At 40.6% G+C, this 25,931-nt stretch overlaps 2 protein-coding genes across 4 annotated transcripts in view; both read right to left on the bottom strand.

Annotated features, from left to right (window-relative positions):
* The window catches only part of STOX2 (storkhead box 2), a 134,993-nt gene extending 128,883 nt beyond the window's left edge, over nt 1-6,110 (bottom strand). The window contains exon 1 of the mRNA XM_088661058.1: nt 5,501-6,110. Coding sequence (XP_088517184.1) covers nt 5,501-5,972 — 472 coding nt within the window. The 5' untranslated portion in view covers nt 5,973-6,110. The remainder of the gene's footprint in view (nt 1-5,500) is intronic.
* Nucleotides 1-25,931, bottom strand: part of TRAPPC11 (trafficking protein particle complex subunit 11) — a 72,131-nt gene that overhangs the window by 26,611 nt on the left and 19,589 nt on the right. The window contains exons 22-30 of one of the 3 annotated variants that reach the window (XM_060278734.2): nt 25,365-25,486; nt 24,768-24,887; nt 23,395-23,460; nt 23,150-23,306; nt 22,438-22,549; nt 20,727-20,818; nt 19,385-19,518; nt 18,216-18,383; nt 6,700-7,978 (exon numbers count right to left, since the gene is read on the bottom strand). In XM_060278734.2, coding sequence (XP_060134717.2) covers nt 7,931-7,978; nt 18,216-18,383; nt 19,385-19,518; nt 20,727-20,818; nt 22,438-22,549; nt 23,150-23,306; nt 23,395-23,460; nt 24,768-24,887; nt 25,365-25,486 — 1,019 coding nt within the window. In that variant the 3' untranslated portion in view covers nt 6,700-7,930. Of the gene's footprint in view, nt 1-6,699; nt 7,979-14,706; nt 15,997-18,215; nt 18,384-19,384; nt 19,519-20,726; nt 20,819-22,437; nt 22,550-23,149; nt 23,307-23,394; nt 23,461-24,767; nt 24,888-25,364; nt 25,487-25,931 lie in introns of those variants that run through there. The other 2 variants (XM_060278735.2, XM_088661057.1) reach the window with 2 other exon arrangements.

Below are 25,931 nucleotides of genomic sequence, written 5' to 3' on the forward strand. Positions count from 1 at the left end.
ATTTTGTTTTGCCCTGCCCACTTTGTCCCCTGCCCAGCACTGGAATCCAGCCTCCAGAAAATTGGGCTGAAACACATTCTAAAATATTTTTTTGAACGGTGTAAACCACACACAATATTTTTTAAGCACTCATCAAATTGGTATAAACACAGGAGGAAATGGTGTTGCTTGCCACTAGTGTCTTGACAAAACGATCTAGCCAGTGTCTTTGATGAAACATGCACACACTTCACACTGTACTTATTATCTCAATGATAAGCTGGGAAGAAAATCACCACTTCCCCTGCAGCCAAAAATTTCTGTGCTAGTGCTGGGAAACATCACATCTCAATAGAAGCTATACCTCAATAAATTATGTCTGAAAATGCTTTAACAAATGAGCATCAACTCTGCTATAGATATGCAAGCCCTAATATGGACAATATGAAGATAACTTCCAGAATTGTTCTAAAAGACACAGAATTGTTATATATGAATAAACCTTACTCCTCTAGGAGAGGGATTACTACAGATGAGTAACTATTACTGTACTGTGAAACCAAAACAACTTTTCAAGGAAGTGAAGTTTTCATGGTTAAAAAGGGATATTTTGAACATGGCAATACATACTTTGTTACCCATCAACGAATTAGCAGCATTTCATGTGCTATATCTGCTGTACGTTTCTACAGTTATTCACTAATGACCAGAAAATTACAACAAAGCACCACTCCTGGGAGCAAAAATTAGCAGGGGGTTAATTTCATTTCAAGAAAAAGAAAGAGAGAGAGGGAGGTGTGGGGAAAGGAAGAATGTGCACACTCAGCTTCAACTCAAGAGAACAGCATATAGCCCCTCTACTGTTATGCATGGCAGCGTCTAAACAAAGGAACAATATTCCTGTTGAATCCCCCTTTGCCAGACTGTTGCTGGTATATTTTGTTTAATTATTGTACATGCTGGTGAAGTCACCCTCCAATTAAGGAAGCTGGCTTCTGAACTGTACCAATCACTTATAAAATCTGTGGGCCTGTTCCAGCCAAATGTCAGGCCCTTCCTGGCTGTATAATGCTGACATTTTTCAAACAAATCTCTTTACTTCACATTAATTCAGCAAGTGAAGACTGTAACAAGAGCTGCAACTGTTGGATAGGGCAAATTTGAAGCCCACCTACTAAAGCAGTATTAGCATCGTACAATAAAGCAAACAGCAACAACTGGCTGCAGACGGACACAGAGAAAATCCATAGCTGACAAAGTTGGTCAATAAAGAATAAAAGTAGGGAAAAGAAGTGCCTTCTTGTTGCTTGCTGTAGAATTAACTTCAAACTCTCCTGCCTAAGAGCTCTAGACAAGTATATCATACATGTTGGTTGAGAGGTGAAGTATCAACCACAGATTAGAGTAGTGATCATCTATAGCTCTTTACTAGTTTCCCTCTGATGGAGAACCTTTTTAAAAATACCATTCTCATTAAGTCTTGTCCTTTGATTGCTGACTTCTGTGCAAAATTCCATGCAAGGCTTCATCTCCAGCCAACATTGAAGTATAGACACACCCTCCAATTTTCTAACACTTGAGCAATTTTGGTACTAAATAAACTCTTTGAGACTATTTTGAGTACAGCATAAGAAGCAACTAGAAAAAAGTACATCACAAAATCCCATTATCACTCATATTAAGAGAGGTTACACAGGGCTGAGAAGAGCAATAATGTCTCATTCCATGAGTTTCGAAAGCCCTGTCAGCCTTATTTGCCCTGCACTAAACTTTCGGTCACTGATGGGCTGTCAGCAGCAACTAATTGATCAGGTTCAATACATGGACACCTTAATGTTCTCCAACTAGATTTACAATAAGAGCCCCAGTGTAGTAGGTCACAATGAAACAAATATACTATGTTTCTGCTATATATGCAACTAAGCAAAGTTCTCTCTCTCTCTCTCTCTCTCTCTCTCTCTCTCTCTCTCTCTCTCTCTCTCTCTCTCTCTTACACATGGTTTACAAATATTAAAAGATACACTAATTCTAAGATTAAAAGCAAAGATAGTTCACAGCTGCAGAAAGATTTTAGCCTTTGGGCACTGTACAATTACTCATATCTTTCACTCACAGAAACATGATTGACTCAACAATTACTGTGTAAACCAGGCATGTCAAACCTGCGGCCCTCCAGATGTTTTGGACTACAATTCCCATCTTCCCCAACCACTGGTCCTGCTAGCTAGGGATCATGGGAGTTGTAGGCCAAAACATCTGGAGGGCCGCAGGTTTGACATGCCTGGTGTAAACCATTCCTTACAGTGTTTAGAGTTCCAACACTTTAGCCTTAATATCCTATTTGCAGTACATACAAATTCAAGGTATCAAGTACACCCTATTATAAATGTGGCATTTTGCATCTAATAATGGCAAAACCTCAGTGGCAGAGCACATGATAAATACACAGAAGGCCCCAAGTTCAATCCTTGGCTACTCCAGTTAAAAGGATCAAACAGCAGGTAAAGGGAAGGACCACTCTTAGACCTCAAAGAGCTACTGCCAACAAGAGACAATTCTGGGCTAGAAGACACAGTATAAGGCAGAGGGGTGTGTGTGGAAAGCCATGGTGTAAACAAGCTCCGTTTTGTACAAATGCTTGGGAATTCACAGGCACAGATGCCAGCATAGCAGGGGCAACCAGAAAACTGATATTTGTAAAAAGCAGGGAAAGCATATGCAGGTGTAGCAATGTTTGTTCTTTTTAAAAACTGCCAATAGCACAGGAAGGTGGGGCATTTTATATAAATACAACACTGCATCTAATCTTGAAATGCAGTATCAGTGAAATGGGCTGGAAGGGTACAACCAAGACCCACACTTCTCATTGTTCCTCCTCTATAAAGTCCCCAGCTAGGTACACACTTTACTTACTGTGGAGCAGAAAGTGAGGAAGGTGAGATCTGCTTGTTTCTAGTAAGGCAGTAAATGCATATGTGACAGGCAAATAAATAGCATCCACCATCTCTTTTAAATATCAATACAGAATCTTGTGATAAACATTTAAAAGGTGAAACATTTGACATTCATCTCACTGTGGAGCTTGCAGAAAAGTAAGTATAAAAACTTTTCAAAAGAAAAGAGTGAAATGCAGGACAATCTGGGTTCACCCCAATACAGTTAGCTGCCCAAGGCACAAAAACAATATGATGCATTCAAGGTGGTGAAAGAAATCCAAAGACAACAAACTAAACAACTGACAGTTGACTGGCCTTTAGGGTAACCCTTCCAATAAATCCAGATTAAAATAAGAACTGGGGGAATATCTAAAATAGTCAATAAAACGGCATTTTATTTGAACTGTTGACACCCACATCATAAAAGGAAAGACTGTGACCTGCCCACCATAAGTAATTAAACGTAATGCTCTCAGTGATTATGGAAATACAAAATACAACATGCTGTTAACACAGGCATAAGGAATTTGGATAGATGTTGTAAGCAGTTAAAAACAGAATCCAGGAAGTTATTCCCATGTCATTTACTGTATAATTTAGTGGCACTAACCAGAACTTTAGCCTTTTGCACCACTCACAGTTCAACCCTTTCAAGTATACTTTGAAGTAAGTCTCACTGAGTTCAGTGGGACTCTACTGCTTTAAATCATGTTGATTAGAATCTGCAGCTTATTTCAGTTCACCCACAGAAACAGAAGCAGGAATGTTTATATGGACAAGACACCACAACACAAATTAAATAGTATTGCTTCTTTCTGCCAGAGCTGTGAAGAGCACTGGCATGCTCATTTTCTGGCATGATCTACGAAAACATGATTCACAGAGCTCACACAAATGCACCTGCCATTGTAAACATGAATTACTGCAGGGGGTGACCATTACTGTCCCATAATAAAATTCCCAAATGTCTACGGTATGATATAGGACATAGACTCTGAGACACACTAAAACAACAACAAGTAAGTCTTGAGAAACATCCCAGGTACAGGAGACTTAGGCAGACGCTGCAAAATCATGGTAGAAATCCAGCAAAAGCAAAAAGTGTTGGCCTACTATAAGAAGCCATTACATTTCATCTTCAAGTTTCTAGTATTTCCACATATACATATCTACCTAGGTCTGATGTAAAGGTAAAGGGGCCCCTGACCATCAGGTCCAGTCGTGTCCGACTCTGGGGTTGTGGCGCTCATCTCGCTCTATAGGCCGAGGGAGCCGGCGTTTGTCCACAGACAGCTTCTGGGTCATGTGGCCAGCATGACAAAGCTGCTTCTGGTGAACCAGAGCAGCACATGGAAACGCCGTTTACCTTCCCATCGGAGCAGTCCCTATTTATCTACTTGCACTTTGATGTGCTTTCAAACTGCTAGGTGGGCAGGATCTGGGACCGAGCAACGGGAGCTCACCCCGTTGCAGGGATTCAAACCGCCGACCTTCTGATAAGCAAGCCCTAGACTCTGTGGTTTAACCCACAGCGCCACCTGGGTCCCACGTCTGATGTACCAAAGGATAAACAAATACTGTATAAGGCAGTGTAACAAATCAGCTCAGCTACAAATCAGATCAGCTACTGAGCCACAGCTGAGTGGTACAGCATCTGATTTTCATGCACAAGTCCCCAAATTCAGACACAAGTTGTTGAGCTATTCTTGGCAAAGTTGTTGAGCCTTTTTTAGTTGTTGAACTTTTGGCAAATGAAGTTTTGGAGCTTAGATGGGAAAGTTTGTGATTATGTTAGGCATGTGCACTTAGCTTATTTAGTGATGGGGAGGTTAAAAATTGGGGAAAGGAGAGACAGTGACCAATTGATCTGGGTAGGAGGGTGGTGGAGATATTTTTCCCACTTTTCCTACAACACTCACTAGTTAATCTACATGAACTGCCTATCAAAAAGACAGAAAAAACCAGAGACGGGACTGACAGGTAAAATGCTAAGGAAATGGAACTTTTCTTAGCAGTTTACCTGTTAAACCTGTATTCAATTGTTGACACACCAGAGGGGGTGAAAAGGAGGCAATATCCTTTTTTCTAGAGAATAGGCCGCTTCTGGATGGGCGCAATCAAAAGCCCTGCCACTTTTCAGGAATCAAACACTGCTTTTCTTCTTCAAATCACACAATGGTTGCGTCGTGTATTATATTACCAGTATGTTGTATTATACTTACACACCCCTCCCCTCCTCTATCAAGAGGAAAACGCATTTGACAAGAGTTCAGCTAGGCAGAAATCATTAGGAGGTCGCTGAAGGGGTAACGGACTGAGTGGGAAGCAAGAAGGTGGAGCGCGCGCTTTCCCAGGAAGATGCCCAGGTCGCCCTTTGGGCAGAGGGAACAAAAAACGTAACCTGGGCTCCCTCAGAGCCTTTCCAAATTGCCAGGCAGAGCTGTTGGGGGGGGGGGGTTGACATTCGTCGGCCCTGCGCAGGCGCACCCCGCGCCTCCACTGGGGGACGCCGCTGCTTCCCTCCCTCGTCCTGCCCCGGCTTGCCCCGCCGCGCGCTCGGCCCTGCGCCCTCGGCGCGCGCTTACCCAGGCACTTTATTCGGAAGCCCGCGGGGGGCTTGAGGGACCTGCGCATCCAGCCCTCGCGCAGCGCCTCCAGGTGCTCTTCCTTGCCCTGGATCAGCAGCACCTGCTCGTCGATCCAGCCCAGGAAGAAAGTCTCGGCCACTGCCGCCGTCACCTTCTTGTTCCAGAAATGCTGCATGTTCTCCTGCTTGAAGTCGGCGAAGATCTCGTAGCCGATGTGGTGGCGACCCAGAGAGTCGCTGCCCGGCGGCGGCGGCGGCGGAGGCGCTCCTTCCCCTTGCTGCTGCCGCCGCCGCCGCTTGCCCTCACCTTCCCCGTCGTCGTCGTCGTCCTCCGCCTGTCCGCAGTCCTCCTGCAGCTCCTCTCGGTGCCTGGCCGGCCGCGAGGCAACCTCTTCCCCGCCGCTGGGGCTCAGGACGATGGCCAAGGAGTGCGGGGCAATTTGCAAGAACTTCTCCATCCGGCGAGGCATCGCGGCGGCGTCGGAGAGCCGAAGAAGCAGCAGTCGAAGCAGCCGCTGCCTGGCCAGGAGCGCCGGCGGCCACGGCACTAGTACGCGCAGCACCAGCAGCGCTGCCAGCCTGGCGCGGTTCCCAGCTCCGCCAGGACCGCCCCCGCCGGCCCAGCGGCGGATTCCGCGTCTCCCCGCCTTCTCCCCGCTCGCTGCACGTGGACGCCTGGCCCGCCTCCCGGGCGACCCTCAGCGGCGCCCTCTCCCTGCGCCGCGGTTATAAAGCCGCTCTTTCACGGTTCAGGGAGTTGCGCGCCCTACTTTTCAAAGCAAAAAAAAAAGTTTTAAGGGCGCCACACAGCACCATACAACTCTCGAGGAAATTATTAAAATACTTTCGCCCGCCCCCAGTTTAGGGTTGCCACCCACAGTGCCCCGCTGTGTATTTTAGCTACTGGAAGATTGGGGAAGGGAACTTAATTCGCCGCCTCGAACTTGAGGACTGCTCAGTCCTGTCATACAGCTCTTGAAAAGCGCGCGAGCGCTGTGAGGAGTTGACAGCCCTGATCCACCGCTAGGGAACGAGAGAGTGGAAGTGTTCTCTCCCTCCTCCCGGTCGCACCCTAGTTTAACAAGTCACCTGGGCCATTGCAAACTCCTTTAAAACATCAAAGGATGAAATCAAACATATAGAACCTACTCACAATTTACATGTCACTTGAAATAAGCAAGATACCACACAAGATGATGGTTGTGTACCTTTTCTTTTTTTAATCCTTACATAACATTCTCTTACAAAGAGTGTAAGATAAACGATGGCAACTGTATAATCGGTGCACTAAGATGTGTAATATTCATATATATACACACACATTTTTAATAAAAAATAAACATTCTTTTCTTACTACATTGTACCTGAATAGCAAACTTGGCGACAGCTCCTCGACTATTATTACTGATCATCTTGTGACCAGAGATAGTATTTTAAAAATTCTGCATTGACAGCTATTTAAATATGGAGGGATTATTTTAATTATTATATATCTCACCATGGGCATAATTTAACCAATGCAGTATTATCTTCAAGCATCATTGATTACATTGGAGAGCCAGTATATATTGAATTTAATTGTTGCTATCTAAATAGGACGAAGCGTTTTAATTTTGCTGATTCATGAAATTTACATTTTTATCACTTTAGAAATATGTTACCTGTCTCGAACTTTAGGTTCTAAAAGGTACAAACTTTAAGGGGTGGGTGGATTTTTTAAACACACAGCAGCTTAAAATGTTTAAAATACAAAAAGCCCAGTAAATCTAAACACCCAAATAGTTTTACCAAAATCCACCAAACCAAAGCAGAGAAAAAGAGTTAAAAAGGAACAGTATCCCAATACCATGCCCAGTGCACTCCACTGAATTACAACACTTAATCCTAGATTTATTTTAAAGATACAAAATGATGGCATGGCGAAAGCATCTTGTTTCTGTTATAAGGTTGCGTTTTACTTTCTATTATCTGTTACAGATCTGATGTGCATAAGAGTCCACTTTTCCCAGTGGACTTCAGGGAAAACTACTGTCTGTAAAGCAAAACTCTAAATACTGACTGACTCATTTGTGGTTAAATAGGAATGTAGGAGACAAAACTCCAAAGGAAAGTATTAACTGTACTACCAAAAGTAAAGTTACAGTTAACATTAATGCCCTTGATAGCACCAGGCTATGGTTGATAGAGGCCCTAGGCACCATGATAACTGTTTTGAACAAAAGCTTTAAAAAGTATATTGTAAAGTATACTCTAGTGTCCTTTCTTCAGTGCTTCCCTAGAATGGACTTGTTAGAGAGTCCATGTTCTCTTGTAATCCCTTCCAGCTGCAGGTATTAACTGCAGCTATAATTTCAGGGTATCACAGAATTCTCTGGATTACGGCCATGTTCCACATTAATAACACCACCATGAAAGCTGCAATCATATATCATTTCTTCGTTCTCTGCTTTGTGCCATTCCCCGTATTCGACTGGATCTAGCAACAGATAAACAAAATAACCTTGATGACTACTCTTGTTGAAACTAGTCTAAATTAATTTAAGCATGTATGTGGGAAGGAAAATGTTAAGAACAAGGCAAATGAAGAGATAATTGTGGGTAATTTGTCTAAAGGTTTTCTGGCTGGGGATAGTATTTCACACACACGTGGGCAGCGAGGCATACTCTTAGAACAGATCCTGATCAAGTCAGTATAATTTTTCTTTTTTAGTTGACATTATATTGTGCCATATACAGTGGTACCGGTACCTCGGGTTAAGAACTTAATTCATTCTGGAGGTCCATTCTGAACCTGAAACTGTTCTTAACCTGAGGTACCACTTTAGCTAATGGGGACTCCTGCTGCTTCCGCGCAGCCAAAGCACGATTTCTGTTCTCATCCTGAAGCAAAGTTCTTAACCCAAGGTACTATTTCTGGGTTAGCAGAGTCTGTAACCTGAAGCGTCTGTAACCCAAGGTACCACTGCACTGAAAATAACAAACTGTCCATGAATTAGCTGGAACAAGCAGCACTTCTGGGTTGTTTTGTTTTTCCTGCAGCTTCTAAACAGATAGCAGGCCAAGCCCAGACAATACCCAACTTGCCTTTAATTTATGCCTTTAACTGCTACTACCATGCAAAGAGTTTAAGGTCAGTGGGAGACATAAAGGAAAAATGTTTCCTATTAAATGAAACATATCCCTGACATATCGTGCCACCACAATATTAATGTTTATGTATTTATTTAGATTTACAAATCACTTAATTGCAAAAGTCTCAAAATGGTGTATCAATAAGACGTAGCTAAAATTAACAAAATGATTCCCCCCCCAATTACATTATTACTGAGGATTAGATTCCTCATTTGTACTGTTACAAGGATAATTAGCTGACATCACAACTCAGCATCGACTGAAGCTATTCCAGTGTGATTTTCCTATAGATTGGGTGGCTCCCAAGAATTAGGATCATAACGGCAGCCAAAATACCTCCTTTCCCCCCCACATATATAATTACTCATTTTTTTACACTCCAACAAAAAGCAACTGCAGCAGAAGTCTATTTCCTTTGCATTGTTTTCTTCATTTAAAAAATGCAAATTTAAACACTTATTGAGGTAGGTGTGAGCTTAAATAAAGTGTTTTGCACCTCTGTGGTCTATAAGGGTTTCCAGCACTTTCAGAATTTGGGTACTGGAATGAAAATAAGCATCAGGATCCAAAATCTTTTGCCAGCTGAATGAAAGAGTACGGATGGATAATAAGCAACTGCTAGCCATCCATTTCTAGGAGTTTGCTTGCCAGATCCATAACCTGACTGGAATCACCTGGAGCTGTAGTAAACCCCTATTGCAGCAGTGGGGGATGTCTGTTCAGTGGCTTGCAAGTGCTAATAACCAGCTGATCATCGGGGCTTGCAAAACACAGAGCATGGTGCTTTGCAAGCCCCAGTGAAAAGCTGATTGCCGGGGCTCCCATGCTCAGAGGTACGAAAAATGGGTCACCTGGCGTAATTACGACAGGTGAATAATAGGTGGGTGGCCTGGCTAGCCTGTCAAACATGTCCTGTGAGGGAGATGCAGCCCACCATCCAGATGCAGTTCCCCACCTCATCCTTATTGGGTCACATCCAAACAAACTTAAGAGTTCAGCACTGCAGCTACTCCCCTCTTTTAAAAAATAAGAATCAAAGAATGTTTTTTATTTTGAGGGCGTAGTCCATGCATGTCAAACCTGCGGCCCTCCAGATGTTTTGGCCTACAACTCCCATGATCCCTAGCTAGCAGGACCACTGGTTGGGGAAGATGGGAATTCTAGTCCAAAACATCTGGAGGGCCGCAGGTTTGACATGCCTGATGGGTAGGAAGTGTATGAAGCTTCCAGGGTTACTTGGTTTCGATTAATTTTGAAGTGGGAAATAACCGCCAGCTGTTACTTTGCTGTAAATATCAGCTGACCCTGATAATTTTGGGCTTGCACAAGTTGGGACATACCTTTGCTGGTGGCAAAGAAGGGATGGGAGCCCTTTTGGCCCATTGACTGAAGTGTAACTGGTCCTAGTGCTTTCTCTCTCCCCTGTAACTCAGCAATAATGTCCAATTGCTGAGCAAGCCATAGAGACATAACACTGAGAAAAACCTTATACCAGGCATCCCCAAACTGCGGCCCTCCAGATGTTTTGGCCTACAACTCCCATGATCCCTAGCTAACAGGACCAGTGGTCAGGGATGATGGGAATTGTAGTCCAAAACATCTGGAAGGCCGAAGTTTGGGGATGCCTGCCTTATACTGTAGATCAGTGGTTCCCAATTGTTGGTCCATGGAACTCAGGGTATCCGCATAACCCACCCAGGGGGTCCATGGTACCATTCACGTAACAAAAACTACTATAGAGATATAAAAATTTTCAAAAGTAGGGGGGTCCATGGCTTGGCTTTTGAAAAACAGGGCATCTGCAGTACTTGGCTAATTTGGAACCACTGCTGTAGATTTTGATCCGTTGAATGGCTTGCTACTTATGTTATATTTAATCATTAGAAACAAATGAAAATAGCAAGAGCAAAACAGTTTTAATATTGCAATGACAAAATGTACCAGTGATTTGTGGTGGGTCATATGTACATCTAACAGAAATAAAAAGGATATGATTCATATACTTTTTTTTTTTTGCACAGAGTAAACATTTAAGATGTAATGTGCAAATTTACAAATTAAAAAAAATGTTGTGCTTAATGCATACTTTAAAAAGGGATGGAATGTAGAAACAAGTAAGACCAAAATACACTACCAGCGGGTGGTGGTGGTGGGTTTTTTTGCGGGTCTTCACTTGTGTTTATATAATAACCTTTTAGTAAGAGAAGACAGACGGCTCCGTTGTACAATAGCCTACGGGTCTGGACACACCCTACATACAACACTCTGCCATCGCAATGACAAGATCAATAAAGAAAAGTGCTATAACCTTGACTTAAAATGGAAAGGAAACCACTAACCTAAATTAAAGAGATATGCCATCAGCACAATCTATTTTTTTCATTCTCTTCTTCAATAGCTATTATTTTAGGTGTATGTATGGATTTTAAACTATTTGCCACAAGATTGTTCATGCTTAAGGTTTCTGAAGGCCATAATTCCTTAGTGACTACCAGCATGAAAAGTCTTTAATCCCCCCAACTAGATGTTTGGAAATTCTTCTAGTAAAAATTCCAGATCTTTTATTCCCCCCCCCCCCGGTTGCTGTTGCTTTTTTTACCGGTATGTATCAGGAATGTTGTTAGGGGGCAAGCAGTTCATGTCAGATCTTTCTCTTCCTTTTGCAAAATAACTATTAAAAAAACTCTTCCCCCTTTGCTTACAGGGTGACCTAGCACACCCTGCTGTGCAGTGCCAATGAGACCATAGCCATCAAACATCTTAATATGCCCACAGGCACATTTATGTCATGGGCCTGTGATCCTGGTCTTTTAAATACTGAAGAATACCCCAGTTCTTTATTTTCCAAACCTGCTTTGTGTTTTTGCATGAATTGTTCATTAAGAAAAAAGAAACACAAGTAACAAAAGAGATTGTAAACTTCTTGGAGGAGAGACCAATAAAAAAATTCCAACACGGGGAAGGAAAATGGAGGGAAGGGTAAGCAGGGCAAGAATGTGTGTTCAATTTGGTTCCATATAAACTTAGTTTCAATAAGGGTTGAAGATTAAGGGGTTGTGCCAAAGGTTTAACTAAAAAGGTGGCTTTAGAAGGAAGACAGAATTAAGGCAACACAATGTGCTCTGAAATGGTGTTCCAGAGACAGGGGGCAGTAAAGGGTGGCATGTTGATGCACAAACACTCCCAGGACCTGACAGTGGAGTCAGTGCGCCTCAATGGAAGGGAGGGTGAGGCAGCAGTGAGGTTGGTGTGGTGCAAATGCACTGGCAGGAGCACTAGATATGCTCCCCTTCCCAGTAAACAGCAGAACCTCAGCTATTAGCTCAGCCCCCCCCCCACCAGCATGTCATCCATTAATGCATATGGGGCACAGTTTAATGAAACAGGAGACCTGTAGATGGCCGAGGGTGGTGAAGCTGGAGGAACAAAGGTCACAGATGAGGGATGGTAAAGGGATAAGAGAGATGAGTTTGCTGGAGAGAAGCAACATGACCTGGTGATGCTCTAAATAAGGAAAGCAAAGAAGATCCAAGATAAAGCCATGGTTACATGCCTAGTCAACAGGGTGGATGGTAGCAAAGAAGGAAAAAGGGCCCGGAAGGAGAGTTGCCCAAGTATAAACCAAGTTTGTAATGGCGATGAATGAAACATCTAAGCTGAAATATCAGACAGAAAGTTGGTGGGGTTGGATGCAGTTGTGGAATAAAGAAGTAGAGCTGGATGATCTCACTGAAAGCCACAAGATTTGATGAAGTCACCCAGGTACATAAATGGAGTAGCAGATGACCAAATACAAATTCCGGAGACACCAGCAAATTTCCTGTGGAAATTCTGAATGAGAGATTAGGCAAGTTGGGGGGAAATGAGCAAAGAACAGAGAGGGAGAAACCTAACACACATAAGCAAACAGCAGATATACCCAGCGGCATGAGAGGTAATAGATAAGGATAGAAGATCTGAAATGGGGAGGGAGTTCTTTTGAAGAGTACAAGACAATTGGAGTACAAAAATTGGAGTACAAAAGGTAGAATTCAGATTGTAAGGATTTGAGAGGAGCTGGAGAAAATTGAGACAGCACTAATCTAGGATGAGCAACCTGCCGTTCTCCAGCTATTTTGGACTACGTTTCCCATCACTTAGAGTGCATGCATTCAACGTAAGATGAATTTACTTGTATTCCTTTCTTTGAAAGGCAGCCATTTTAGAGAGATTTTAAATATGCTTTTTTAAAAAAGGAATTGTGGTCAGGAAAATGCTGCTTCCAAGCATCCCAGCTGGGGAAACTTATTTCAAAGATAATTGACTGTTTTCAAAGCATTCAGAAAGATCATTATCAACATTCTCTGGTATTCATTAGGTATGTTATTTCTCCTCTGCTTGTGGGCTACCCAAGCACACACCACTGTTCCCGCCTCCTGATTGTAGTTCAAGTACAAAGCCAGAAAATATGCTCAGGTATTTATTTTCTATAGCCAGAAAACATGCTGGGGTATTTGTTTCCTTTGTTGTTTATGCAATCAAATCTATTGAAAGCCTTCAAACAGTAGAAGAGATTGGGGGGGGGGGTTCTTGAACAAGTAGATAACCCTTTTTTCTGGTCAAGTTCCATGACTCTTTGACAGGGTCATGTACGGGCTTCATGTTGATGGCAAAAGGGGGTCTTATACTGTTAATGCAAATGAAAAATCATGAGGACTTAATGTATCTTCTACCCTTATGGTCTCTTTTTACTCACATTGGTTGTAAAGTCCACCAAGGTGCACTTTATACAGCGTCTGTGGGCAGATTTTTTCCCTCCTTCAGACCTTATAAAAGGCAAGCCATCTTTTTAAGGGCTCAAGAGGTGGTATATATAATGCTGCTAATACTATGTGAAGAAAAGCAATGTTGGATTGGTGGACTAGAAAGGCTGCCCCTCTTAGGAATGGCTTAAAGATGCTCACCCAGTGATAGAGCACAAATAATCAGCTTGTATTTTAACCAAACATCAGAATTTTGAAGAAAATAAATGTGCTTGTGAAAGTCTTCAATTTAAAATTTCAAAGCAGCAAAAAGCAAATAAAACTCAGCCTCAACTCAGCATTGTTATGCCTGGGATGTTACAGCTCAACTTATGCAATGGTTAGTACCGTAAGCATAAGATTTCGAGAGCAGCTTTAAGATCAAGCTAGACTGATCTTGCAGCAATAACTGGTCAGTTTACTTTTAAAGCTTGTATATACCATCTCAGGTGCACAACATACTTCTTCAGGATCAACACTGCTTTGTTACAATTATTATTTTATTTCCACAATTTGTTCTTTTCTGGTTTAAAGCAACTCTGATTTATTCATATTTTCATCAAAATGAGGTTCAGTGCATTCATGAGGCTAGAGGAAGTTAGCCACATATTTTCTCTCTCCCTTGCCCCTCAGTAAAGTTATTTTATTTTTTAAAAGGACATTTGGTTCATTTCCAGAAAGCTGCTTACCCAGTCAGCTGGCCACAATAGTAGCACTGAGGCAGATCTTGCCATGGTGTTAGATTCCTTTAGAAGGAAGATCAAGACATACCCACTCCCACTAGGTGTTTGAAGGTTAGGAAGTATACTTTTTTGACATTGGTCAATACTACCACATGGGTGACCCTTTTATTAGTGCAAAGCCAGCTACAATAATGCCATATGCTAGTTTGCAAACCTCCTTCAGATTACAGGTGTAAACCTGCTTCGGATGACATTTACGCCATTTTAAAATACTGTATTATCTGCTAGACCTATACCATACCATACCAAAAATTCAGGATAGCACTACTCTGTGCTTAGATCGCACTTCAAGCATTCTGAAGTGGATTGTCTATGTTATGCCAGCAATTGTCAACAGACCTGGAAGTTAAGCCAGTTGTTATCCTCATATTGCAGATGAAGGGACTGAAGCTGAGAAAAAAGCAGCTTGCTTAAGGCGACCTAGCAAGTTCACGGCTGAGGAGATATTTGAACGAGGAAATTTCCTAGCTCACACTGCTGGCTCACATTGTACCCTGGGCTCTGATATTCCTTTAGATCCAAAAGGAGACACACTATGAGATCCAAAAGCCAAAGCTTAAATTAATTTATTTAACAATGAAAAAAAAATCACGAAACACTTTTATTTACATGATTTACTGTGACCGGCTCACATGAACATTGATAGGATGAATTTCTGTTAACTAATTGACATTCTGCATGAAGAGTTAACCCTGATAGAGATTGACTGGATAAAAGTCTGAAGATTGGAAGATACTGCTGCAGTGTAATGGCCTTTTTCCACAAAATGGCAAGTAGGTTAGCAACTAGAGTTTAGAGTAGAAAGCATTTTTAAGCCAGTCCATGGTAGCAGACCTGGCTCTGAACTGCTAAAATTAAGCATATGACTTCACACATTAGCCAAAAGTTTCAGCTTCTCCCAAAAGGCCTACCATAGCAATAGGATAGTTTTGCAAGGGTGGCCAAGCATTTAAGATGCATTTGGCTCCTTGATAACAAAATCCAGCCATATCATTTTGTAGTATTGTGGTATCTAGGGTTTCTCTTCTCCCATAGTAAATGACTGTCAAAGGATGCTGAAGAGCTGCTTGAAAAAGCCAAGTGGCAAAGTTGCCATTAGGAACTATCAGCTTCTCAATACTGGTATCATTGCCTCTTCATGAGAAAAGGCCCCCAAAACAGCCTCCCAGCGGTTTGCACAGCATTACTAATAGCCAGCAACTCTCAATTATCAAGCAGAAAATGACACTTATTCATGGAATACTTCAAATTATCAATCATGCATCAAGTAGCTAGTGCCTAATAAGACAATAAGCATATGAAGTGAATTCTGTTCCTTACTCGAAATACAAAAGGGCACAAAAAGGAGGTTCTAAAAGCAAGTGAGACTTACGGTAAATGCTATAGAAATTGAGGGCCAGTGGTGGAATCAGTTATTATAGCAAACACCACAGGCGTTGAACCTCAAGACTGGCTACTGAAGGCAGAATAAATTTTCTTCTTTTTAGCCAAGTTAACGTCATTCATATTGCCAAAATATTCCATATACATAATAAATAGCACTTCCGTTTCAGTGAAGTCAAAGAAAAAACCCGCACACTTAGAAAAACCCGCACATGCAAAATCAGAACACTGACTTTCCTCCATATATTATTTGTTCGAATCAAGTCCATAAAGAGACTTAATTAAGACTTTAAGCAGTTGTTTTGGCTCCTAAGTTTTTCATTTGTAGACTGAGTAAAATTAGTTTGGAAAAAAGCAGAGTTTTATAAAGTATGTGCAAAACTCTCCCCCTTAAGTGCATGAATCCACAGTTATGCAGCAGCAATAGAAGCATCATCTGGTTGACGGCCCTGTGGCTTTAGAAGGAAGAGAGAACAGATTTAATATTTAAGTTTAATCTACAAGTATACAGCAGTACAGTACAAATCTACATACCAATATTAGTTTCTTGCCTTTTAGAATTCACTTAGCCCCAAACTGTAAATCCATTGTACTGCAATTCATGACACAGACTAATATTACTTTGAAGCAGCTGCAGCTAGAGTGGCATCCTCCTCCTAGCAGCTATGTTGGGATTCATTGGGGTGGGGTTGGAGCAAGCCAGTGGTGAGGTTCAGGAGCTCTGGACCTGCAGTGGTGGCATTCTTCACCACCAAACCAGAGTTTCGCTGACCTCACCACCTCCTTGCCCCATCCTCATCCTAACAAACACGGTACCCTCCAGCCCTCTTCACGTGCAGCTGCTGCTTAGAAACTCTGTTTTTATTGTAGAGAAAGTTGCCTAGGGTTCCACTCTTAAAAATATTTAATTGGAGGTGCATCTCATTGAGATTAGTGAGTGCTGAAGGATTGTTAAAACAAACACTGTTAGGCGTTGGCTACAAGGAAGCAATGAAGTTCAGGCTATAATGGTGAAGAGCATTACATTCATTCACTGGTGGAAATAATGTAAGAGCGATTCTTCATATTTTCTTGTCTGTCGGATCACTTCTGAACCAAACAAAAAGGACTTTGGATATGTGTTAGTTACAGCAGAAATACAGGCAGAATAAGGCAATAATTAGATGCCAATTGCACTTTGAGCATCCTTCTCTTTTTTCAGATTTCCATCAGCAAGCTGCTCCACTAATAAAAAATGTTTATCTAATGTCCCTCATTCTGTGGACTAACAATACTGCATTTTTTACTCTTAAAGAAGATAAATACATGTCACTTAATTAGAAACTTTACAGCATGAGCAAGATGACTCCTATCATTCTTTCAAGTTTGTAAAATTCCACCTAGTTTTCAAAAACATTAGTAGCAATAGCTTAGAATGAATTTTAAACTGACGTCACTAGCTCCAACAGTCTCCATAGATACCATGCACAAAAGTATAACTTGCAAAATTACGATTCTTTAGCATTTAAGACCACAATTTTATTAATATCTAAGCAACTGCAATACTTATACAGTAATGACAAGTATCTTTAACATTACTTCAGTGCTGAGGGATTATTAAGTCTAACACAATCAAGGCTTCAATTTATTCAACTTTTTTTCCTTTAGAGCAGAAAGGGAATGAAATAAGTCCCTTAAGGAAGCCCCCCACCCTCTTTTAGGAAGAGAAACTAATATTGCCATGTATGAGAGTATGGGCAAGAAGAAAGTACAGCTCAAGATGCTACACATGCTTAGAGCTTCCTTCCCAGAGGGAGCAGACTTATGTCTCTAGCTGGTTCATCTCAATAGTATATTGATTGTCAGATATGGGAAACACCCATCCTTTTTGGCTGTAATGCAAATCAAGTAGAATGAAGAGCTATGACAGGGGAGGGGATTAGGTTGTTTTTTTTACAATGTAGTTCACAAAAGGCACATCAATTTTTTTCAACAATTTCACTAACACTGCCTGGACATGTCTCTTCCTAGCCACCAGCTTATCAGTAACATAATGAGTATGAATATTTCAATTAATGTAGACCAATTCTTGCTATGAAAAAAGGGCTTGGGAGAAAAGACTCATTAATCAACTTCATAGTACCTAATAATTCCACTATCATATGAATACTCTTAACAAATGCCAAAGAAGCCATTGGTGCTTTGTCTTCATATTAGACTCTTTTCAATTCCAGTTATTTCCAAGTTTGATTTAGCATCCTGGTAATTCATAACCCAAAGAGATATTTACTCTATCTTGAAACTATTTCAACTAAGCATCCTACAAAGTACTGAAATATAATATAAAACAGCAGCTATTGTTTGCCTAATTTTAATTTGGATCACAGAATACAGGCAGAAGCTTTAGCACATTTTACAGACTGAATAGATACTCTGGTTCCCTCATAAAATGATGTAAGCTAGTCTTAACATGAAATATTTCCTCAGAATCCCAATTAAATTATTGCAAAATGCAGTCAACAAGAGCCTTCTAATTGACTATACTCCAAATTATAGATTTGCTTCTTACATTTTGCAATTTCTGGGTAGATGCTATGCCAACTTGAAAAGTCTAGCCTAATATTCAACTGTCTTTAAGCATGACACATGTACTGAAAGAGCTCTAAACAGCACAAATGTCATTATTATATCTTACCTTTACAAATATGTGTGTTGGTATAAATCTTCTAAGCAGCTGGTTGGTGAAATTTGGAAACCGTAGCAGGTTGATATTAAGTGATGGCAGCTGTTGATATCCAGCCATGAGAGGATAGAAGTTGTATAACATTTCCTGTTCGGTACGAGGAAGGATTCGCAATCTTATCTAAAAATACAGTTCAAGGTCTGTAATCAGTCCTTTTTTTGGATTAAGATCTCAATCTAGGCTTCCTATATTATTTAAATGTTTGTCTGAAACAGTTAATCATTAGTATGTTCTTTTTATTCCCACTCAATTTCTCAACCTCCTCGTTCTTTCAACTTTAACCTTGTAATTTCAACCTTCCTGACCAGCACTTGCAAAGGCTCACGTATATCTTGTGAATGTTGCAATTTGTCTGTTTCTTAAATGGCAGCTGCGGGAGTCACAACTGTATCAGAGTTCCCCATGGAAAAGGTAAAGGACTCCTGGATGGTTAAGTCCAGTCAAAGGTGACTATAGGGTGTGGTGCTCATCTCGCTTTAGGCTGAGGGAGCCAGTGTTTGTCCACAGTCAGCTTTCTGGGTCATGTGGCCAGCATGACTAAACTGCTTCTGGCGCATGATGATTGCCAGAGCACACAGAATCACTGTACCTTCCCGCTGCAGCAGTACCTATTTATCTACTTGCACTGGGATGCTTTCAAACTGCTAGGTTGGCAGAAACTGGGACAGAGCAACAGGAGCTCACCCCGTCACTCAGATTCGAACTGCTGACCTTCCGATCGGCAAGCCCATGTAATGAACGGGGGCATACAGTTTAAGGTAATAAACCATACAATTTATCTCTTACTACCATCATTCTTTTCTTTCTCTACCCTCTCTCTACTCTAGGTTAGGTTCTTTCTCAATTCCCCCAGGTACCTAGATATCTGTATATACAAACTTAATATTTCAGATTTATGTAAAAAGTTGTTCTTCCCTCAAACAAGGATATTGTGCAGTTTTTATTCCCCAGTTTCTCCACCTCTAAGTTTTGCAAACGGACACAATATTCAAAACACTATTGGACAATCAATTTATCCTATGTGTGGCTCAGATAACCGCTTGAAGGTGTGCAAGAGGCTTTTTCCAATATCCCACAACTGTAACAAAATATTTCTTTTAAATTTGGAGTCTAAGCCATACCTGCTTAAGGCCAGAAAACATGAAGGCTTCACTGGGTTCCACTAACACTTCCACATCTTGAACAATATTGGTCTTATTTTGCAGGTGATATTTTACAGGTAAGGATTCTCTGACTCGACCAAACGAGGGCAAATCTTTGGAAAGGAAGTGTAACAGAAGTTACATGTATTTCAGCAAAAATAGCATTTATCATTCTTTATTCAACCGTCAGTCAGAAAAGATACAATTCTCAATACAAAGTTAAAACATCTAAGACATCTAAAAACTAAAATAAAACATGGGCAGCACTAATAAAGGCTATACAGATAAACCCGCATCAATGCAGTCGATTTTACTCTTACGACGCTTGAAAATAGCATTTATTGTTTCTTTCTCAACTTTGCAAGTATATATTAACACTATTTAGGGTTATACACCTCAGAAACCAAGATGATTAAAAATGTACTGAAAAGTTACCAAACACAGGAGTAACCAGGAAAGCATTGTAGCTTCACTTAGGACTGACGAAAATACCAGTCTCTTTTTAGACACTGTTAAGTTGCTGAAATGCTGCAAGGCAAATTCCATCTGTCAGCAGTAAGTGAAAAGGGAAGGTTGTGCATTACAGTCTGAATTTTTTAAAAAATGGAACTAGAATAGCCTATTTCAGTGTTTTGCTTTTATGAAAATTCACATCCGTAACAAAAGAATGGAAGCCAGTGGCATGGCAGACCGACTCCCAAACCTGTCCAATGAGTGTGACAGGCTGAACATCCTGGGTTTAAATCTTTGCTATGCCACGAAGCTGCTGGTGATATGGCGCATCTCACCCTAATTCAAGTAACCTCTCTTTGCCATTTAAAAGGCAGGGTATAAAATGTAATAAATAAAAGTTTATTTGCTAAGTTCTTCCATCATTTTGTATGTTTCTGGGGAAAGAAGTGATGTTCAAGAAATGGTGTGTCTTTTCATGGAAGTTTTATTAAGATGGAAACAGGTGACAAACATAATTTGCATCTATCAATTGTGTGACCTGTGATCTTTTTTTTTGCTTCTTATATCTTAGAAACTGGAGTTGTGGCAGTATAAAGGGTTGGATCTAAACTTAGTCATACTTAGAGCAGACCTACTGAAATCAATAGGACTTATGACTAACTTAATTGCATTGATTTTAGTGGATCTAATCCAAGTATGACAAAGTGGATGCAACCCAGTCCTTAACATTTAATGGGGAAATGACTTTGTCCACAACCTGTGTTAGTAAGCAACACTTTTGCAACACACCAGAATCTAATTTTGCACTGCGGTAAGAGTTTGAGAGCATCTGAGGTCGAGTATGACTTTATGCATAAATTTACATTACCTGCATTAACATGGAGTGGGATACTTTCTGCAATAACGTGGGGGAGTGTGATCACAGTATTAACAACAGGTATGCTCTTCTCAGCTGTGCGCCTTTAAAAGAAAACAGAGATAAATATTTTAACACTACAGAAAATCAGCAGTAAACAACTTCTTAATTTTCAGTTTAAAAGATAAGAGGAACGAGTTACAAGAAAATCAAAGTATTAGAGGCACAATACATGGGACAGAAAGGGATACAGGATCTAGGTGACAAAAACAGATTCAGTGCTTTGCATAATAAGTCAAGATAAGTATTGGGAAGAATGATAAAGGTTATAAAACATGAACACCAAAATATACTAAGGGCAGATGGTTAGGGGAACAGAAGAGCACAGGGAACTTGTTTTTCAGCTTTTCATTTTGACAACAGCTCTTTCTAATGAATGCAGATTCTTTTTGCTTGTTTTAGGGTTTTTTAGGTTGTTGCAATACCTAGATATGAACTTAGAATATACAATGGCCATAAATTTTAGGGATAAGTGAAATACACAAAATAAATTTGCAAAAAGATCTATGTTCCTGAATTTGATAAAATACTACAGTGGTAGCTTGGTTCTCAAACTTAATCCGTTCCAGGAGTCCGTTCCAACTCCCGAAACCATTCGAAAACCAAGGCGCAGCTTCCGATTGGCTGCAGGAGCTTCCTGCACTCAAGCGGTAGCCCCTTCGGACGTTTGGCTTCCCAAAAACGTTTGCAAACCGCAACACTTACTTCCGGGATTGCGGCATTTGGGAGCCGATTTGTTCAACAACTAAGCCGTTTGAGAACCAGTATTTGGATTCTGCCTAAAACTACAGCCTAGCTAGAATCCACAATCCAACCTCTACTACATGAAGCCTCTAAAGTGTTGGGTCTGAAGGTTTGCACGGTGGGCTCTTCACCACACTAACAGAAGCATTCATGGCCACCTGGCATTATGGGCACAGATTCAGCACATAAACATATGAGGCATATATATAGGCTTTGGTCTGCATGCTGTTAGTTACTCACTACACGGGTTGGGCAATGAGAAGAGCTCCATTCATGACACGCAGGCTAAAGCCTTTGCAGTGGCCTCAAGGCACCAGGTGGGTCCTCAGAAGCCAGACAAAACTTGATGAAGAGTTTTCCAAGCCCCCATCCCAGGTAAATTACAAAGTAGAGTCCACAATGTAAACTTAAGACTCCAGACAAAATTCTGCCTTGGGCAACATTCACTCCAAGCTCTTTTTTTCAGCAATATATTATGAAAGTTGTCCCTACTGCATTCTGCTAAAGAACTGGCTTCCTGAATGCTTTGTTTGTTTCGCTAAGGAGCTGATAATGAAGAAACAAGCTCCTCGGCTGGGAGTGTGCCTTGAACAGTCAGAGAAATGCTGATCTGCCTTATCTGAACTCTCTAGATTCATGTGTTCAAAATTTGTGTGAATGGGTTTCTTCAGCAGCCCTCTGCCTGGGGTATCTGTGTGAATGTTTTCCCACAGTCTATTTTACCCCCGCTATTTTAAAGGACTACTGTTGGATCTGGCTAAAAGATACAATATTAGATAGCCAAGGCTTCTCTCGGTTATGCCCAAATTGTATGCCAGAAGGCTTGAACTGTGATAATGCTTATTGATATTCATCAATAAGGAAGAAATATACAAGACTAACCTATGGGATATTTGAAGAGGCAGATGGGAATATTTACCTTTTCCAGGAAATTACATAACTTCCAGTAGCCACTCCACTTTGACCAGTAGGAACTGATGGACAACGAAGGCAAAAACATTCACTAGCACTTTCACCTGTCTGTAAAACAACTATTAGAAAAGTCAGGTTCAGTCTAAAGTTTCTCAGATACAGAAATCATTGTTTTATATGAACATACTCTATATTATTTACATACAAGTAAGTGTAGCAAACATTAACACATGAAGACTATAAAGAACACAAGCATATGCACAGTACGGAGCATTGTTTCACTTTTTCCTGTTCCCCAGCAAAAGCAGAGGAACCAAATCACATAAAGACAGAAGGAGCAGTCATTTAATGACAAAAGGTAGGATTATTTGTTATCAAATATCTCCAGAGTCAAACAGGACTTGGTGGGTCTTCACCATCTCTGCCAAATTACTTTATTTTAAAAGTGCAGACATTTCACTGTGTAGCAACTATGTCAAAATGCTGATTGTGGTGGAGGAAATGCAGACAGAGTAAGTACACTTGCAAGGGAGTCTAATCTCCAGGTTTTGCTTTTTTGAGAAAAGCTTACCAATTCTACGCAATATAAGTCAAAATAATCTATTAAAATAAAATAAAAACACACACTGTATGCCTGGCATAATGCAGTAACAATCAATGGGTTTCTTCCCAAACAACATTCCAGAAGGCTGCTTAAGAATACACAGGAAGGTTCTCACCATTCTCCACATAAGATTCTAGATGATCCACAGGCATCATGGAAGGAGAAAGCTGCAGCTGGCTGGTTACAATAGTGAGGGCCCAAGGAGAAGCACTGAGGATGTCTGTCATCAACAAAAATGGGATGTCCAAAAATACTTTATCTAAATGCTCAAACTGCCAGGAAGAGAAACAAAAGGTAGGTCATTTTATTGTTCATACTGTCTGTCCAGGCAATGTTTTCAATCAGGTTTCAGTAACGTACCTTAGCTGAGACAAACTTAACAGCTACCTCAAATGGAAATACCGTCTCCACAGTAACTGTTTCATCCTGCATAAAAAAAGAAACCCTAAATCATCCTCCAGTTTCGATTTTCATGGGCCAACATCCAAAAAGTAGCAAAAGCTTTATCATTCCTCTGCAACTCATGCAAACCGTAACTCCTCCATCTATAGGTACTCTAAAAAACCACCTCCTATATCAGAGAAGGATAAATTTCCAAATATAGCTTGATCTTATCCATACTCAGGGTGTGTGTGTGTGTGTAAAATGGTAATGACCAGTACACAGCACCACCACCTCTTTTTTCATTAACCCTGGAAGCCATCATGTGCTGGCACCCATGACACATTTATCAAGATAACGAGTACCAGCATCTTATTTTTTACCAAAAATAAGAGGCATGGTCAATACTAGTAGCTATTGTCTCAAATTAGTTGCATTCTTAAAACACACATTATTAAAACCAATTATAGTCTTTCATCCCACTGGTCCTATTATTTCAGCACCAGAGTCATTTGGCACCTTAGCGCCCCCCCCCCCATTATGGCCCATTATGGTTAGGTCTGCACAAGTCATCACTCACTAAGCTGAACTCATGCATGGCAGCTAACTAGTGGCTCAATACATTTCCTGGTTTTGCTGCCAGCCAGAATGCAAAAGTTGAGGGACACATGTGGCTACATTCAGCTTAGTTGGTTACATCCAGCTTAGTTGGTTACAAGGTGTGCAGACTAGCACTACATTGATATAAACATTCTCTTGAGTTGAATAAGACTGTTGCATGTTGGGGACCTAAGTGTTTACCATCCTAGCTATTTCCTGACACCTCTTAAGTTTGCCTTCTTTCAGTTATAGAACGGTACACCCATTCTTCCTCTGAACATCTTGTCAGAGGAATGACTACTTTTATCACTGATAGCCAAGCTTATCAAAGTGGATAATGAAGAAAGGTCTCTCTTAATATGCATTTCTGGTTGACCACATTATAAACAAGCCACTCAAATTATTTTTATTTATATATTATATTATATTATATTATATTATATTATATTATATTATATTATATTATATTATATTATATTATATTATAAACATATTCCATTTCCTGATACTGTTTATACATTTATAATGTCCAACTTCATTTCAATTTATTGATGCTGTAATAAAAACAACAGAAACAAAAAAATAAGAAACAAAAAGATTACATTTGTTGAACTACCCATGCATAATGGATTCCAATAGAACTTATGCATGTAGTCTGCATGTTAGGAAACCCTAGACTTTAGCTAGTCATGCTCACAAGGATACACTTGGAGAATCTAAGAGAAAACCAACTGCCAACCAGTCCAACATACCCTGTGACATTTGCAGATAATCTCTTTTCCCTCAATGGTCGCACTCACTAGGTAGGAAACATATACAAGAAACATCCTAGCACCAACTGTTCCACAGTGAATAAATAAAGTCTTCTCCAGCTTTACAAGAAGAAAGAGGGAGGGAGAGAGAGAAAGTGATTAGACAAAACAAATACCAAAAACCTCTAAGTACAATATGCAGAAGTCTTATTTTAAAGCATCATCACATCCAAAAGCATTTCTAGGACTATCTCAACTATGTGTGCATATGAAACCAAGAGAAACATTTGTGTTCCTAGGTTGCTTAGTGTTTTACTTTGGAAAAACAAGTGGTTGTGGTTTGTACTATGTGCAAAAATAATTCTTGAGCAAATTCTGAATTCTGAAACACTTTCCCTCCTTACTGTCCCACATGTATCGTGGCACAGATCTAAAGAAATATCATAACCCTGAACTCCTATTGGAGTGAAAAGGGAATTGAACTGTAATCAATCTTCTTTGGATTGGGGCCTATATCTCAGAGGTACTCATGTGCAACGTAATTCCATCACTGCTTTTTAATACTTGTTACACTGATAAAGTAAGGGACATGTTTACCTTTTCACCTGGTTGCAAGTCTCCTACAGGGATATCAGTAAGTAAAGCAGGATAGGAATCATCACACATTTCTGTTCCATTTAGAGTCACATGAGTTTTTTGAGTCAGGTTTGCATCTTGGCCTAAAATAAGGGGGTAGTATATTGTCATATTTGTTTACAATAGCAACAACTAGGTTTACCATAGCAACAACTAGGAAAGATTTTAAGTTACTTGTATTACGAAACTGCAGTCAATATGAACTTTACACAGCACTGATCTCATGCAAAGTTAAGTTCTTCAGAACCACATTGGCCCAGTTCACATAAAAGATTGTCGTGGAACTGATTTGTGAACCTTGAGCTTGAACATCCTGTCGCAAACCCACCTCCCAGCAAGACTACAAGGAGGAAACTTCTGCTTCCATTTTAGATTAATCCTATTTTAGCATTACATCTGAATCCTAAACTGTCGTTAAGATTAACAATCGTTTGCTGAAAGCTTCTTAAGTTACACTTTGAAGTCAGCTTGCTGAAAAAGACCTGTGTTTGGTTGTCTTCCAGCACCAATCCAAATTGTCTATAGCTA

The sequence above is a fragment of the Zootoca vivipara genome, chromosome Z1 (genome assembly GCF_965207765.1).
Source record: "Zootoca vivipara chromosome Z1, rZooViv2.hap1.1, whole genome shotgun sequence".
In the NCBI taxonomy this organism is placed as follows: Eukaryota; Metazoa; Chordata; class Lepidosauria; order Squamata; family Lacertidae; genus Zootoca; species Zootoca vivipara.